The sequence below is a fragment of the Phyllostomus hastatus genome, unplaced genomic scaffold (genome assembly GCF_019186645.2).
Source record: "Phyllostomus hastatus isolate PE091 unplaced genomic scaffold, TTU_PhHast_1.1 phas_scaffold_93, whole genome shotgun sequence".
Lineage (NCBI taxonomy): Eukaryota > Metazoa > Chordata > Mammalia > Chiroptera > Phyllostomidae > Phyllostomus > Phyllostomus hastatus.
The window spans coordinates 45,839,798-45,855,975 of NW_025334042.1; the positions used below are offsets into that span (position 1 = coordinate 45,839,798).

Below are 16,178 nucleotides of genomic sequence, written 5' to 3' on the forward strand. Positions count from 1 at the left end.
TTTCTTCATAAATTTGTTCAGGTTTTGCATTTTTTTGGCAGGAACATTGTTTAAGAGATCTACATAAAAGATGATATGTCCTTCCTGTGCATTACATACATGATGCCTGTTTCTTCACTTTACTAACGATGTTAACGTAAATGACGTGGTTAAGGTGGTGTCCAACAAGCTTATTTTCTCTAAAGTTACCATTTTCCCTTTGTCATTAATAATTAATCTAGGGGGGGATAAATTGAGATCATGTAAATGTCCTTTTCCAATAAACTTTGATCTGATTTTTTTGTATCCTGTATGATCCTTGATTCAATCAGTTATTACCAGGTAGATTATTAAAATTTTGATAATTTCTAGTGTTTTAACATTAGTGTTCATGAGTTTTCTTTATATCATAGTGATAATTATGAAATATGGATACTTTGCTGTTAACCTGCTTATATTATTGGTTTATTTTTATATGATTTTTAGATTCATATACTGGACAGACTGGGGAGAAGTACCAAAGATAGAACGTGCTGGAATGGATGGTTCAAGTCGCTTCATTATAATAAACACTGAAATTTACTGGCCAAATGGACTGACTTTGGATTATGAGGAACGGAAACTTTATTGGGCAGATGCAAAACTTAATTTTATCCACAAATCAAATCTGGATGGAACAAATCGGTAAGATTAACTTTATAGATTTATTTTTAAACTTTAAGTAAACACCACATGTCTTGAGATAGTAATCAAATTATAAAGCCTAATTTCTTAAAGAAGAAATTAGCGTATTTCTTGCTAAGTGTCAAAGGAAAAGATGAACACACTTTCAGTGTGCTTTTAAAAGGTAAATAGGTGATTGAGCAACAAATAAATAAAATTTAAAAAGAGGTAACTATTTCTCATTTATGTTGATAACATTTAGAATTTATGAACTATATTTTCTTTTTCTTTACTCTGAGCTAATTTACTTCTTCAGTGGTTCTCAACCAGAGATAGGACTTGTACTCTCTCCAAGAGTGTTTGGAAATGTGTGGGGAGTTTTGTTTAGCATGAGGACTGGGAGTGCTATTAGCATTTTAGTTTCTCCAGGGCCAGGGATGCTACCTTTTGCAATGTGCTGGACACCCAGGACAACAACGAGTCATCCTACTCAGAATTACCTGTAGGGCCAGTAGTTACTGCTTATGGAAACTTATTTGGTAAATCTCTAGATTAGGACAGTGGTTGGCAAACTTTTTCTGAAAAGGTCCAGATAGTCAATATCTTAGGGTTTGTGGGTCATTTACGACCTCTGTTGCAACTACTTACCTCTGCTGTTGTGGTGTGAAGGCAATTATAGATAATACATAAGGGCATAGGCATGGCTGTGTTCCAGTAAAACTTTATTTACAGCATATATAGTGAGCCAGTGGGCTGTAGTTTGCTGATTCCTGGGGTAGGACAAAACCTACTGCATGTATATTACTGCATGTATACTCCAGTATTCAAGGAAGACAGTTATAATAAATAAACATGGAATTTCTCCTCAGATCATGTTCAGATTTTTAAAGACACCATTTATGATAGCGTGTTTGAGTGATTCTTTGGATTTCTAGTGGTCTTATTCTAAGACTCCAACAGGAACCTAGAGAGCCTTAGGTAGAGTTGAAAGAATTTATCAAAGGGTAAGCATTTGTAAGTTATTTGAGTGATGAGTCAGGAAGCATTTAAAAGTATTAAAAACCAGAAAGATTTCAAGAATTTATTAAAATAAACTTTTTGTAGTAATGGAATAGTGTATTTTGGGCCTTGTTTCAAAAATGAGTGAAATGACTTACACCAAGATGGTTGAAAAATAATTAGAAATAAAATGTCAAAAAAGTAATAAGTATATGATGAACATAAAACCATTGTTGTGTTTAACTTCAAATTTGACTTTGAGAGGGACACTAGAAATTGAATATGGCCATGTCATAATTTTTTTGACTCCCTTGGTATACTCTCACAAAAACCAACGAAACTACATAGCAAATCTAAAAACATACCTTAAAACTAATCTCAGGCATCCAGAAATACAAGCAAGTAAGTAGGCAGACCACTAACAGTCAAAAGACCTGCATAGTATTACTGCCTGTGTAAGAGTAAGGATATAGAGGGCAGGGTGGAGGGGGAGAATGAGAGAGCATGAGAGAATATATATGAGGTGTTTCATTGAACTTAAATGCAGGAGACCTCCAAAATAGCCTCAGCTATTTACTAGACAATGTGGTGGACTATATTAAGAGCAGCAGCTGAAATGAGAGGGTGGGGGTTGCCCACTCCAATATCAGGCAAGCACAGTTGTGTCCACGGTGAAGACAGAAAAGGGTAGAGCAGTCTGGCTCCAAAGAATTCTGGAAATGGCCTGCCAGAGTTCCCTTCCTGAACAGTGTACCTCACTGAGTAGAACAAAATTGAATAGAATGGTATCATCAGAATTGAGAAGAAGGGAAAATTAAGGGGAAGGAAAGAGACGGTTCCGATAAATATGGACAGAACAACTGGGAGATCTTACAAAGGAAGCTCCCATAGTTTTTAATATTACATAAAAACAACAGGAGACTGAATTCTGTAAAGTTAGAAAACCAGCTTGAACCTCATTTTACATAAACATGAGAAACAAGTGTCAAGGTAAAATCCCATCTAAGGTTATTATAAAGAACATCTTATCTATAGCAGCATTTTAAGCTAACAACAACTTAACTTTGAATGTATACTTAAGCTCTACATTTTTACTCTCCCCTCCATGTTAGTGTTTCAGATGTCACAATTTACATCTTTTTCCTTGTATATTCATTAACACATTGTAGTTGTTTTTACTACTTTTATCTTTTAACAGTTATAAATACTAGATTTGTAAGTGATTTACCCACCACTATTACAACATTAGAGTATTCTGAATTTTACTAATTATTGTATTATTTATTATTAACCTATGTTTTGCCCACCCATGTATGACATTGTAACTATAGTTGATAACTGCTTTATGTAATTCACGTTTCTCAAGAGAGTCAAACTTAAGTGTTCTCACCAACACCCCCTCCCGCCAAAAGCTCTACCACAGGTGTCCAGCTTTCGGCTCATGGGCCACATACATCCCAGGATGGCTGTGAATGAGACTCAACACAAAATCATAAATTTACTTAAAACATTATGAGATTTTTTTGGTGTGATTACATGTTGCAATATGTTTAATGTGTGGCCCAAGACAGCTCTTCTTCTAGTGTGGCCCATAGACACCAAAAGGCTGGACACCCCTGCCATAAATATGGTGTGGCTCAGTTTGTTGGAGCATCCCCCTGTAACCCATAAGGGTTTGATTCCTAGTCAGAGCACATGCCAGTGTTGCAGGTTCCGTTCCTAGTTGGGACGCGTACAGATGGCAGCCAGTCATTGTTCCCCTCTCACATCGGCGTTTCTCTCCCTCTCTTTCTCCCTCCTGTCCCCTCTCTCTAAAATCAGTAAGCATGTCCTTGGTGAGGTTTAAAAAAAACCCAAAAAAGAAAATCAAAAATAAAGTTTGTGAAATGTGATGTTTTAACTAGATGGGGGAATCCTTTCACAATTTGTATGTATATTTTATCACTATATACACCTCAGTGTCTTTCAGTTTTATTTGTGAATTATACCTCAGTAGAGCTGAAGAAAAAAAAATGATGAACAGAATAATGCCTTAATAGGAAACTCCCTAGTAAGATATGATCATAAAATAGATCAAACCTCCACTTTAAAATGCACTATCAGTAATTGACACACCAGTGTTATGTGTCAAAAGCCAATATAAATTAAAATTAGAGAGCTCAGAAATGAGATGACAGAATCTTGGAATGTATAAATAAAGACAAGTCATTTCAAAGATGATAGCTAAGCCAGCAGGACCACAAAAGTGAATAAACAGAAAAGATCTTTAAAATAGAAGTTGAAAAGGAAGAAAAATTTAAAGACCAAAAGGAATGTGAAAAGGTAAGAGGACTTGAGAGTCACAAATATGGAAGACAGGCAAACAAACGGCCCAGATAAAAAGCCTTTAGGAAGATAACCAAAGCAAGGGAACAGAACAAATATGGAAAACTGTAATTCATGAAAAGTCTCTTAAAAGACGATTTGAAAACAACAGAAAGAGAACACCGTGTGCCTGAGAACGTAAGCCAGAGCAAAAAACATCAAGATATATGCTAGTAAAATTAGTCTGTAGAAAAAGAAAATATATCTCGGGGCCTCTAAGAATAAGGTAGATGACTTCAAAAGGAAATTAGGTTAGTATCCGACTTTCTCACAGCAACACTCCCTGTAGTATTAAATGGAGTTAGTGTTTTCATATTACTACAAGTAAGAAAATGTAAGCCAATGATTTTTATCCAGAAAAACTGACTCTCTCCATATTAAGCAATAGATAACATTATCAACACATAACAAGTCAAAAAATACTGTTTCCTTGACTCAATCCTGAAACTGTAGACAACCAAAATGATTAGTGAGATATCAAAAGAAGTCTTGATGAAGAGTATTAAAAATATAATTCCTTTTAAAATTTTTTATGCTATTACAGTTTTCCCTATTTTTCCCCCTTTATCCCCCCTTCACCCTACACCCCCAACCCTCCAGCATCCCCCCACTTAGTTCATGTCCATGGGTTATACATATAAGTTCTTTGACTTCTCTGTTTCCTATACCTTTTTTGACCTCTCCCCATCTATTTAATGCCTACCAATTATGCTGCTTCTCCCCTGTACCTTTTTCCCCCATTCCTCCCTTCCCCCTCCCCACTGAAATCCCTCCATGTGATGTCCATTTCTCTGATTATGTTCCTGTTCTAGTTGTTTGCTTAGTTTTTGTTTTCATTGTTTTTCTTTTATTTTTTTAGGTTCATCTGTAGATATTTGTGAGTTTGTTGTCATTTTACTGTTGATATTTTTGATCTTTCTTTTCTTAGATAAGTCCCTTTAACATTTCATATAGTAATGGCTTGGTGATGATGAACTCCTTTAGCTTGATCTTATCTGGGAAGCACTTTATCTGCCCTTCCATTCTAAATGATAGCTTTGCTGTATAGAGAAATCTTGGATGTAGGTACTTGCCTTCCATGATGTTGAATACTTCTTTCCAGCTCCTTCTTGCCTGTGAGGTTTCTTTTCAGAAATCAGCTGACAGTCTTAGGGCACTCCTTTGTAGGTAACTTTTTCCTTTCCTCTTGCTGCTTTTAAGATTCTCTCTTTGTCTTTAATTTTGGATAACTTAATGATGATGTGCCTTGGTATGCTTCTCTTTGGGTCCAACTTCTTTGGGACTCTCCGGGCTTCCTGGACTTTCTGAAAGTCTATTTCCTTTGCCAATTGGGGAAGTTTTCCTTCATTACTTGTTCAGATAAGTTGTCAACTTCTTGCTCTTATTTTTCTCCTTCTGGCTCCTCTATAATTCAGACACTGGAATGTTTCAGGTTGTCCCAGAGATTCCTCAGCCTTTGTTCATTTTTTTGGATTCTTGTTTTTTCATTCTGTTTCAGTTGGATGTTTATTTCTTCCTTTTGTTCCAAATCATTCCTTCGAGTCCTGATTTCCTTCCTGTCACTGTTGGTTCCCTGCATATTTTGCTTTATTTCATTTTGGGTATGTTTCTCATTTTTTGACCAAGCTCAGTCAGTTGTGTGAGCATTTTGATTGCCAGGGCTTTAAATTCTCCATCAGATAGGTTGGCTATATCCTCCTCTCAGCTCTCTTTCTGAGGTTTTGCTCTGTTCTTTCATTTTGGCCCTATTTCTTTGCTTAGGACCCCTGATAAGTTGTAAGTTGGCAGGGCCTTCCATATTCACCCAGGCAGGGCAAACCTCCATGCTGCACTGAGGTGCTGCCTTGGTTTCTCTCTGTTTGCTGCCTTACCAGTCTGGTTGTTCTGTTGACTGTTTCTTTATTTTCATGGTTGTCGGAATTCAATTCAGTTTGATTTTCTGGCCCTTCTCATTGTTTATTGATTTTAGATTGGTTGTTTTCCTCCTTCTGGTTGTGTGAGGAAGCGAAGAGTTTCTACCTACACCTCCATGTTGGCTGGAACTGAAAAATATAATTTCTTATAGTATGAAAACTAAAGTATGGTTAAAACTGAGAGTGTATAATACATAATGAATATATGTTTAGATAACATAGATAAAGTACCACTATAAAGGGTTAAAGTGAGAATACAAGAACTACATGCAAAAATTTTGTTAAATTTTATAGTAACTACATTGCTGTATCAGTATTACTATTTGTTCTGAGTTTCTTGAGACTATTTATAATGTTGCATCATCAAGTAAGTGAGTAATTATCAGATATATTAATTCTATTGCCCTAGCCTATGTAGGATTCTTGGTGTGGAGAAAGGAAATACAGATGTAATACTGCAGAGGTTAAGAGAAACTGATGACATCTCAGTATTGAAAATACTGACATGAACTCATTAGGTATTTCATATTACAAAAATAAATACATGCAAATATATGTTTATACTTTTATACTGAAGAGGCCTAGGGGAGCAAAAGCCTCCAGGTTGTAGTACTGAAAGCCGTACTAAAATACTAAAAAGAAGCCATACCTTTAAAGTTAAATAGTGATTCTAAGTCTCTGGCAAGAAATGTATAAGATAAAATGAAACATTGTCAGATCAAACAGCTAAAGAAGCTATTATAGACTACTAGGGTCATTTCAGAAAGCCTAGAGCAGGGGTGTCAAACTTATTTTCACTCTGGGGCCCCATCAGCCTCGCAGTTGCCTTCAAAGGACCGAATATAACTTGAGGACTGTATAACTGTAACTAGTCCTTAACAATTAAGTGAGAGCTCTGCTCTGCCACCAGGTAGAAACAAGGTGCTGGGCTAGATAAAACAAGGTGGAGGGCCGGATTCAGCCCATGGGCCTTGTGTTTGCCACCTGTGACCGAGAGAAATTACTTAAGAAGCCTCTCTCTGGTCAAAGATTGATAGAAACTCATCAAGTATGTTTAAACCCTTGAATTTATAATGATGTTTTAAAAAGGAAGTGGTCACTTTCAAAGGATATATAGGGAACCAGTTCATCATCTTGAACATTGATAACAAAGAGAAAGACTCAAAACAATTTATCTACTCTTTTCTATATGAACCTACAGGTAGCTAACAAAATAATAGACATGGGAAACTATTTCAGTTAAATGAAAAGGAAATGATATAGTTAGAATTATCATGAGTCTGATCAGGCTTGCCATTTTCAGAAAATTTGCAGGTAAAACAGAGGACAGAGAGGCATACTGAAATATACCATGAGTGTACATCAGCAGATCTGGACATACAAGTCCAGATATCCCAGGTCCTTCAACAGATCACTGTAAAAAGTCATGAGGGAACCTATAGATTAAAAGAAACTGAAAGGATAGTGGAGGGAGGGATGAATAAGCAGAGTACAGAGGATTTTGGGGCTGTGAAAATACTCTGTGACGCTATAATGATGGATATGTGTTTTTATTCATTTGTCTAAATTCATAGAATACAAAGCACCAAGAGTAATACCTAAGGTAATCTATGGACTCTGGGGAATTATGATGGGACAGAATACGTTCTCCAGTTGTAACAAAAGTACCACTCTGGTGGGGATGTTGATAAGGGTGAAGATTGTACATGTTTGGGGGCTGGGGATATGTGGGAAATTTCTTTACCTTCTCCTCAATTTTGCTGTGAAATTAAAACTGCTCATAAAAAATAAGAGAGAGACTTAAAATACATAACAAGTGAAAGAAACAGGTGGCCAAGACTAAACTGTTTTTCTGTGGATGCACACTTGGGTAATAAAACTGTCAAGAAAGGTAAGACAGTGACTACCATAAAGTCAAAATAATGGTTACTGTTGTGGAGAGGGAGGGACATAGGCAGGGTCCATGAAGGGCCTTCTAGGGTTCTTGGCAAAATTCTTTCTTGATCTGGGTTAAGTTTATAGGGTTTGCCATATAGTAACTCATTAAATTATATATTTGTCTTGTTTGATTTTTTTCTATATTTGCTTTATTTTGTAATAAGAATTTAAAGATAAGTTACTTGTGTGTTTTTTAGCAGTTAGAGTAAAATGAGGTACCTGCAGACACTGTTGGAAAGGTGGAAACTTAAGAGCTCTTTTCAAGAGAAGGCTTTCATCATCTTAAATTTAAGAAGAATTTTTCATATGGAATCATTAGTGCTGTATTGGGTTATTATTTGCAATTTTTTTGTGTGTGTTAATTTCATATTACTTTTTCATGTTGGTCTTTGTTTAAAATTGAGGGGCATAATTTAGTAAAGGTAATTCTACAAAGCTACTGTTATTAAAAAAAGCTAATCTTGTCCTTAAAATAAGGATAGATCTTAGAATACCCAGAGAAGGTGTAAGCTTGTTATCCTTTAAATGGTCTTCTTTAAACATCACCATTTTAACTTTTGCATTTGATAAGAGCATGTAGCAGGGCACAGCACCACACTTACTAGGTATATAGTACATGGTATTCTTTATTATAGAATAATAATTTGTGCTATTCTTTGTGAATAGAGTGCTTTCGATCATTTGACAGCAGAGCATGAGCTTTTGGTCACTCTTCCAGTGGTAATGGACTTGTCCTTAAACTTTCACACTTTTCTAATTCTTTTTGAGATGAATAGTAGTCAGTGCATTTGCCAAAATACCATTCAAACAGTTTAAGAATACAAATTGGTCTTGGAAGGAGTAAGCTAATTGATCAGCACTTGGCCTTACAGAACAATACCCATAATCTTAGATATGTTAAATTTTCCAAAGAAATCTAACACAGAAGTTAAAAAGAGTCTTACCATTCAGTTCTGGGAAAAGCTGTATAGTTGCTGTGCTAAGTCTTTTTTTTCCTTAACTGAAAACTCACAAGAACAATACAATTTCCATGATGAACTTCAAAGATTCATTTCTGCGCCACTTCCTTAGAAGAGAAACAACAGGAATTTATAGTATATACTTAATTATTCTATATTTGTATATCTTGTTCCAAACAATCTTTCATATAAGCTGTGGAAGACAGTTTAAGTGTATCAGTTGTTTCTGGGCATAGATAATTCAAGGCTCTCATGCATTTCCTAACATGAATTAATTATGCCTCCTAAACATTATTCCTGCAGAAAGTACATTACTTTTAAGACTCTCATGTGCTTTGTGAGATGAAATAGATACTTTTTCTCCATTTGCAATGGGGGAAAACTACAATATTGATCTTTTAAGAAAAAACTTATTGATATATTGTTAGGATGGCAGTTCTCCTTAAACTAGTCAATAGATTCAACATAGTCTCAATAAAGATTCCCAGATGAAGTATTGTGGGTGCATATTAAATAAAAAATTAAAATAACTCAATTGATTTTGTAAGATTACAAAAACATATGACAGCTTCCTACATGATTGCAAGACATACCATAAAGTTGGAATAATTAAAGCAAGAGGTACTAAATCTAAGAATAGATAGAGCTCAGTGGAACAGAATAGAGTTCAGAAACATGGCACATGTATATGACTAATTGACTTTAACGTAAGTGTCAAGGCTGTAAATACGTTATTTTAACCTGTCTTGACAGACACTGAAGAAAAATAATGAATCTTAAAAACTAGGAGGAATATAAAAGCCCTCTCTGGAAAATTATAATTCCTAATTATGAAAGTCAGGTTTTCAAGTTCAGGTTATTAAAGAACACTTTTTCAGTGTAATTCAGCAACAATAGGAAATGTGACAGAATGGTGGAGGCAGGTCTAGAAAGATGGGCAGAAGTTAGATCATAGAAGGTCTAATATTCTAAGATAAGGCATTTGAATTTCATCTTGAAAAGTATTAGGAGTCATTTCAGGTAGTAAATTGACATGGTTGGATTTGTCTTTTAGAAATATCATTTTGGTAGTTGTACATATAATGGTTTAAAGATTATTTTACCTTCTTAAATCTTCCAGTGCATCATCACTGTTTTCAGGAAAAAGTACAAAATCTTTTATTGTGACTTAAATGCTCTAATTTCCTTACCTAATTTTAAACATGTTCTGACCACTTTTACCCTTTGTGTACTATGTCCCAACCCTAATGAACCACTTGTGGCTCTCTGAAGGCATCTATGATGACTCCTAGGTTTCTGCTTTAAATGGTTGGTTGGGGGAAGTGTCATTTGTTGAGATAGGAAATTCTGCAAAAGGGGATAGATTCACTTTTCTCCCTCCCTTTCCTTTCCCCCTTCCCTTCCCCCTTCCCTTCCCCCTTCCCTTCCCCCTTCCCTTCCCCCTTCCCTTCCCCCTTCCCCTCCCTTCCCTTCCCCTTCCAACATAGGAAAAGAATAAGTTTGAGTTCAGCTTGGACATGTTTGCATTTGAGTTGTTTACAGGAAAACTATGGTGATAAAGTCTAGAGACCTTTGGCTTTATGAACCTGCAGTTCAGCAGATCAGTTTCAGAGGAAGCTATAGATGTATAGTTATCATCAAGTTAATGGTTGTTGAAGCCATGTGCTATAAACCCGGGGGTGGGGGGGATTTTACATCAGTGCTAGAGATTTAGGAAGAGATAAGAACCACATACCAGAAACCTTGATGAATTCTCCAGGGTTTGAGATGGAAGAACATCCCAATCTGACTAGGCTATTGCATCATCACATCCTTGTTCGCCTGGGTTCCAGGAAACCCCTCAGACCCAGGCAGAGTGACATGTTGGTCACCTGCTGAGTTTGTGAAGAATCTACTTCTCAAAGAAGCAACTTGAAGAGATTTACCCAAATCATTAAGCCCTGGCTGGCATAGCTCAGTGGATTGAGCACAGGCTACGAACCAAAGTGTCGCAGGTTCGATTCCCAGTCAGGGTACATGCTTGGGTTGCAGGCCATGACCCCCAGCAACTGCACATTGATGTTTCTTTCTCTCTCTATCTCCCTCCCTTCCCTCTCTAAAAATAAATAAATAAAATCTTTAAATAAAAATAAAAATAAAAAAAAGAGATTTACCCAAATCAATAATAACCACAATTCCAGGTATGATGGCTGGAGGTGAGGGTGATGAGGAGGAGGTGGGATAGGGTGGAAGGTAGGCCTCATCTAGATTCTGTTAGCATCTCTGGGAGATACACCATACACTGAAGGACACACATTATGGCAACCATGCTTGACATGATTGAGCTGACTGAGCATGTTACACAAAGATCAGAGGTATAGTTAAAGCCAATTATGAATGAGCACAGTGGTGCCAGAGAACAAGCAGGACCACTATAGCAGCATACTTCTTGGTGCTATCAGAAACGTGCAAAAGAAACACATGAATATGCTGCTGTTATCACTAGTTTCAGATCCCTACCCTTCCCTGTGATTTGATTTTGGAAATAAAGTGAAGCTGTAATACATTCAAAATTTATTTACCTTCCTTCTTCTGGATCTGGAAGCTTGGACTAGGAATTTGCAGGCTGTGAAAGAATTGGTCTCAGTTTCCAACAAAGTATAAACCTCCCATTGAAACACAAGATGATTGAAAAAAAATAACGGCACATGAGAAGATACTGTAATTCAAATGGATGACCCATATTAAGGAATCAGAGCAGATATCTTCCTGTAATTTCTTGTACAGGAGAAAAAATTTATCAAAGTTCAAAAGGGCACATGTACGAAAAGATAAGTAGTATGAAAGAATACATTCAAGATCAGTAAAAACAATGATAATAACATGATTGTTCAATTTAAAATACAGTACAAGCACTGACAACCACATAGATGACAAAAAGCCCCCAATGAAATGGAAAATAACCTCGAAATTGTCCCACAATTTGGAGAAGCAGAGATGAAAACAATAGAAGAAAAGATTTGAGACATGGAAGTTGAACCAGAAGTTGTTCCTGTGTTGCTGCAGCAGGAAGACATTCTCAATATGCAAGGAGTCAAATGTGTCTTTTACATTGCTTTTTCTTAAAAACTTAATTGATATACTTCAGAAGATTAATAGAGATGAATTAGACTAAAGATCTAGAGTGGGAAAGGCAGATAATTATTTGTGAAGAATAAAATCAGTTAAGGAGTTAAATCTAGTAATTGCTTTTAATATGCTTTTAAAACTTAATGCAGCTGTGAGATATTTTGGAATAGAACATAAAAATGATAGCACATATTATCTAAAATTCCAGGTTTTAGCAATAAAAAAAAAACCCCAACAAGAACCGGTAGTGGGATGGTTAGATAAGAAAGGACAGGCAGGGGTAAAACCATGTTAACTTCTTACCTTTACAGGGGGTGTTAGTAAATACTGTCTTATTCGTGACATTGATAATAATCTTAAAATAGTATGTTACATGGTTTTAAAATGTAAAGGTTATTAAAATTTTGATAAGTTTGTATATCCTCTAATCCCTACAGACATAGAAAGAGCATATAAATTTAGTCTAGTAGGAAAGTACATGATAAAGGGGAGAGGTAAAGTGTAAGGGAAAAAAAGAGAAGTTGAAGAAAAGTGTAAGATCAAGCAGCTGTGCTCTTAAATATAAATGTAATAAATCTGAATGTTGAACAATATTTTTAACCATACTGCCCTATTGTGATTTTTTTTAAGTTGTATTTTTTTTACTCTTATAAATATTGTTGGAATAAAGAGGAGCTTGTGTGAATCTACATCTTTGATTACAACTTTAGAATTACTAGAAGTATGATTTATATATCAAAGTGCATAGAAATTTTAAAGCCAATCTTTGTTTTATGGAGTGATTTTACTAATTTCCACTGCCACACACACACAGCATTTCTGCATCAGTTCCCTGCAAAGTAGGCACCTTGGAACCTCACACAGTTCTCCCAGTGCCTATCAGCTGCCCTGTTACATTTTTCTGAATCTCATCAACAGTCTGAAATCTCTTCCCTTTCAAAGGTGATGTTAGTTTTTGGAAAAGCCACAAGTCACAGGGCACCAAATCTGGGCTGTAAGGGGTCTGAGTCACCTGGTTGATTTGACGTTTCGCCAAAAAACTGCACGAGATGTGACACATGAGTGGGCACATTGTTGTGATGAAGCTGCCAATCACCAGTTGCCAATAGCTGTGGCCTTCTGAATCATTCGAATAGTTACCGTGAAGGAATGTTCAAGCTTAACACATAATTTGATGTAGATTTGGTGCTTTACTTGCTCAGTCATTTTGAATGGGATGGCCACACAGTACATATGCTTGCTCAATGGCATCTACTGCCCCCACCGACTAGTACAGTGAAGTCATTGTTCACACATGCACATTCCAGTGCCTTAACTGTTTTAAAAACAGAAACCACTTGATGTTTGGGAATTGCTTGTATTGTTATATATACATGTACATATTCTACACATACCTGTAATGATGAAAGACTAGAAAGGTGTACTTTGTATTTCAATTTTTTCATATTATTTCTTATATAATCATGAGAAAATAATTACTTTGGAAAAAAGTGAATACTAGATTTTGCTGAAATGGTTTCAGTTTGCTTCTGTCTTACCTCTACTCCAGATATATTAACTTTACTTCTGTCTGACCTGCCTATAATTTTCTTGAACACAGTATAGCTCAGCCTTCATTTTAAGTGAGGCTTAGATGTTTAAGATATTATTTACATTATTTGAGTCATTTGCCCATTTTAAATTTGGGTTATTCATCCTACTGTTGAGTTGTAAGAGTTTTATGTATTGTGGATACAGTTTCTTCATGTGATGTGAGTTAGAAATATTTTCTGTCAGTCTGTAGTTTATGGTTTCATTTTCTTGTTGGTGTGTTTTGAAGTACAAAACTTTTTTATTTTAATAAAGTTCACTCTGTCAATTTTTTGTTAAATGTGCTTTGGATGTCCTAAGAAATCTTCCAGAGTTATGAAGATTTATGCTTTTCTTCTTCTAAGATTTATGCTTGTTTTCTTCTAAGAATTTTGTTGTTTTAATTGTTGCATTTAGTTCTATGATCCATTTTGTGTATGGTGTCTTCTGCTCTTTTGTTAAATAGAGTTGTAAGTTCTCTGTTATTTTTTATGGTGTTGTGAATGAGTTGTTTAATTAATTACAATTTTTATATTTTAAAAAATATTCCACATATAAGTGAGATTGTGTAATATTTGTCTTTCTCTTTCAGACTTATTTATTATAATGCCCTTGAGGTTCATCCAAGTTGTTGCAGATGACAGGACATCCTCTTTTTGTGGCTAAATAGTATTCCTTTGTGTGTATATACATTACATTTTTATTATCTGTTCATCACCCCATGGACACATTGGTAGTTTCCATGTCTTAGCTATTGTAAATAGTGATTTAGTGAATGGGGGTGCAAATGTCTCTGACATAATGATTTTGTTTCGTTGAGATACATACCCAGAAGTGGAATTGCTGGAATTTTAATTTTTTTGAGGAACCTCCACACTGTTTTCAGTACTGGTTATACTAATTTACATTCCCATCAATGGTGCACAGGAGTTCTCTTTTATCTACATCCTCACTGGCTTTTGTTAGTTTTTGTCTTTTTCTTGATAGCCATTCTAAAGGGCACAATGTGGTACCTCATTGTTTTGATTTGCATTTCCCTAGTGACTAATGATGTTGAGCACCTTTCATGTGCCTGTTGGCACTTTGAATATCTTCTTTGGAGAAATGTCTATTCAGGTACATTGCCCTTTTCTTAGTTGGATTAGCATTTATTTATTTTTGCTATTGATTTATGTGAGTTTATCGTATATTTTCTTTTTTTTAATGATTTTATTTATTTATTTTTTAGAGAGGGAAAGGAGGGAGAAAGAGAGAGAGAGAGAAACATCAATGTGCAGTTGCTGGGGGTCATGGCCTGCAACCCAGGCATGTACCCTGACTGGGAATTGAACCTGCGACACTTTGGTTCACAGCCTGCGCTCAATCCACTGAGCTATGCCAGCCAGGGCTAAGTTTATTGTATATTTTGGATATTAAGCCCTTATTAAATATATGATTTTAAAATATTTTCTCCCATTTCATGGGTTGCCTTTTCATTTTTTTATCATTTCCTTTGCTGTGCAGAAGCTTTTTAGTTTGACATAGTCCCACTTGTTTATTTTTTATTTGTTGCTTATGCTTTAGGTGTCATATCCAAAATCTTTTTCAATTCTCATGTCAAGGAGCTATTCCCCCTGTTTTTTCTTTTAGGAGTTTTACAGTTCCAGGTCTTACATTTAAGTATTCAATTCATTTTGAGTTAATTTTTATAAGTGGTATGAGGTAAGGGTCTAGTTTCATTTTTTTTTTACCTTTGAGTAGCTAATATTCCCAGTACCCCTTATTCAAGAGACTGTCTTTTCTCCATTTTTGGCTCCCTTGTGTAATATTAGTTGACTGTATATGGTTTTGTAGCTTTCATTGCCTACATATAGAAATGTGATTTATTTCTGTATATTGATCTTGTATCCTGCCAACTTGCTAAATTAATTACATCTGGGAGGCTTTTAAAAAAATTCTTTAGCATTTTCTACATATAGAATCATATCATCTGTGAATAATGACAGTTTTACTTCTCCATTTACAATCTGGATTCCTTCCATATCTATCTACCTATCTATTCACGTTGTTATTCTTGTATAAAACTGTATGGTGGCCACACTGGATTCCTGATATGGTCACTTGGTGAATATGGTCTCTTTCCAGAGGTTGGGAGTAGTCCTTGCAGATGACATCAAAGTTAGCCTCGGTGAAGTTTCCTAGAGTGCAACTTCTGGCAGAGGTGTGTAGCAGTTGTTGAAACCAGCCACCATCAGCCTCTTCTTGGCCAGAGAAGGCTGATGTGCACCAGCAGAGAGCCAGCCACAGGGCCAGTCACCTTGCAAGGGAGGTATGGGGCTTGCCAGTATTATTCCCCTGGTAGCTTCACCATGTGGGTCAGTGGAGAGTTTGACCAGGATGATGGCCCCATGGATGGCAGTGGTTAACTCCTTGGGATACCTAATACCCAAACAGCCATGTAAATTGTAATCCCCGATGGTGACATGCCTTGAACCAGATCCACTGCCCAGCATGTGTCTGCTTTTGCACCAGAATAATCTTTAGAATCTCATCTTTGAGGCATTTCCCCGGGGGGAAAAATCAACGATCCCAGATTCCTTGCTGGTCAGGGAAAAGAGATCTGCAGGGACTTGGTTTTTATGTCCTTGACAGGTGACCCAGGTTGGTAAGGGGGTTTACTCCTCAGCTTTGCCTTTGCCAGCTCTAT

At 36.1% G+C, this 16,178-nt stretch overlaps 1 protein-coding gene across 1 annotated transcript in view; it reads left to right on the forward strand.

Moving 5' to 3' along the window:
* The window catches only part of LRP6 (LDL receptor related protein 6), a 139,527-nt gene that overhangs the window by 49,172 nt on the left and 74,177 nt on the right, over positions 1–16,178 (forward strand). Inside the window, exon 3 of the mRNA XM_045829020.1 lies at positions 466–663. Within this exon, the coding sequence (XP_045684976.1) occupies positions 466–663 (198 nt within the window). The remainder of the gene's footprint in view (positions 1–465; positions 664–16,178) is intronic.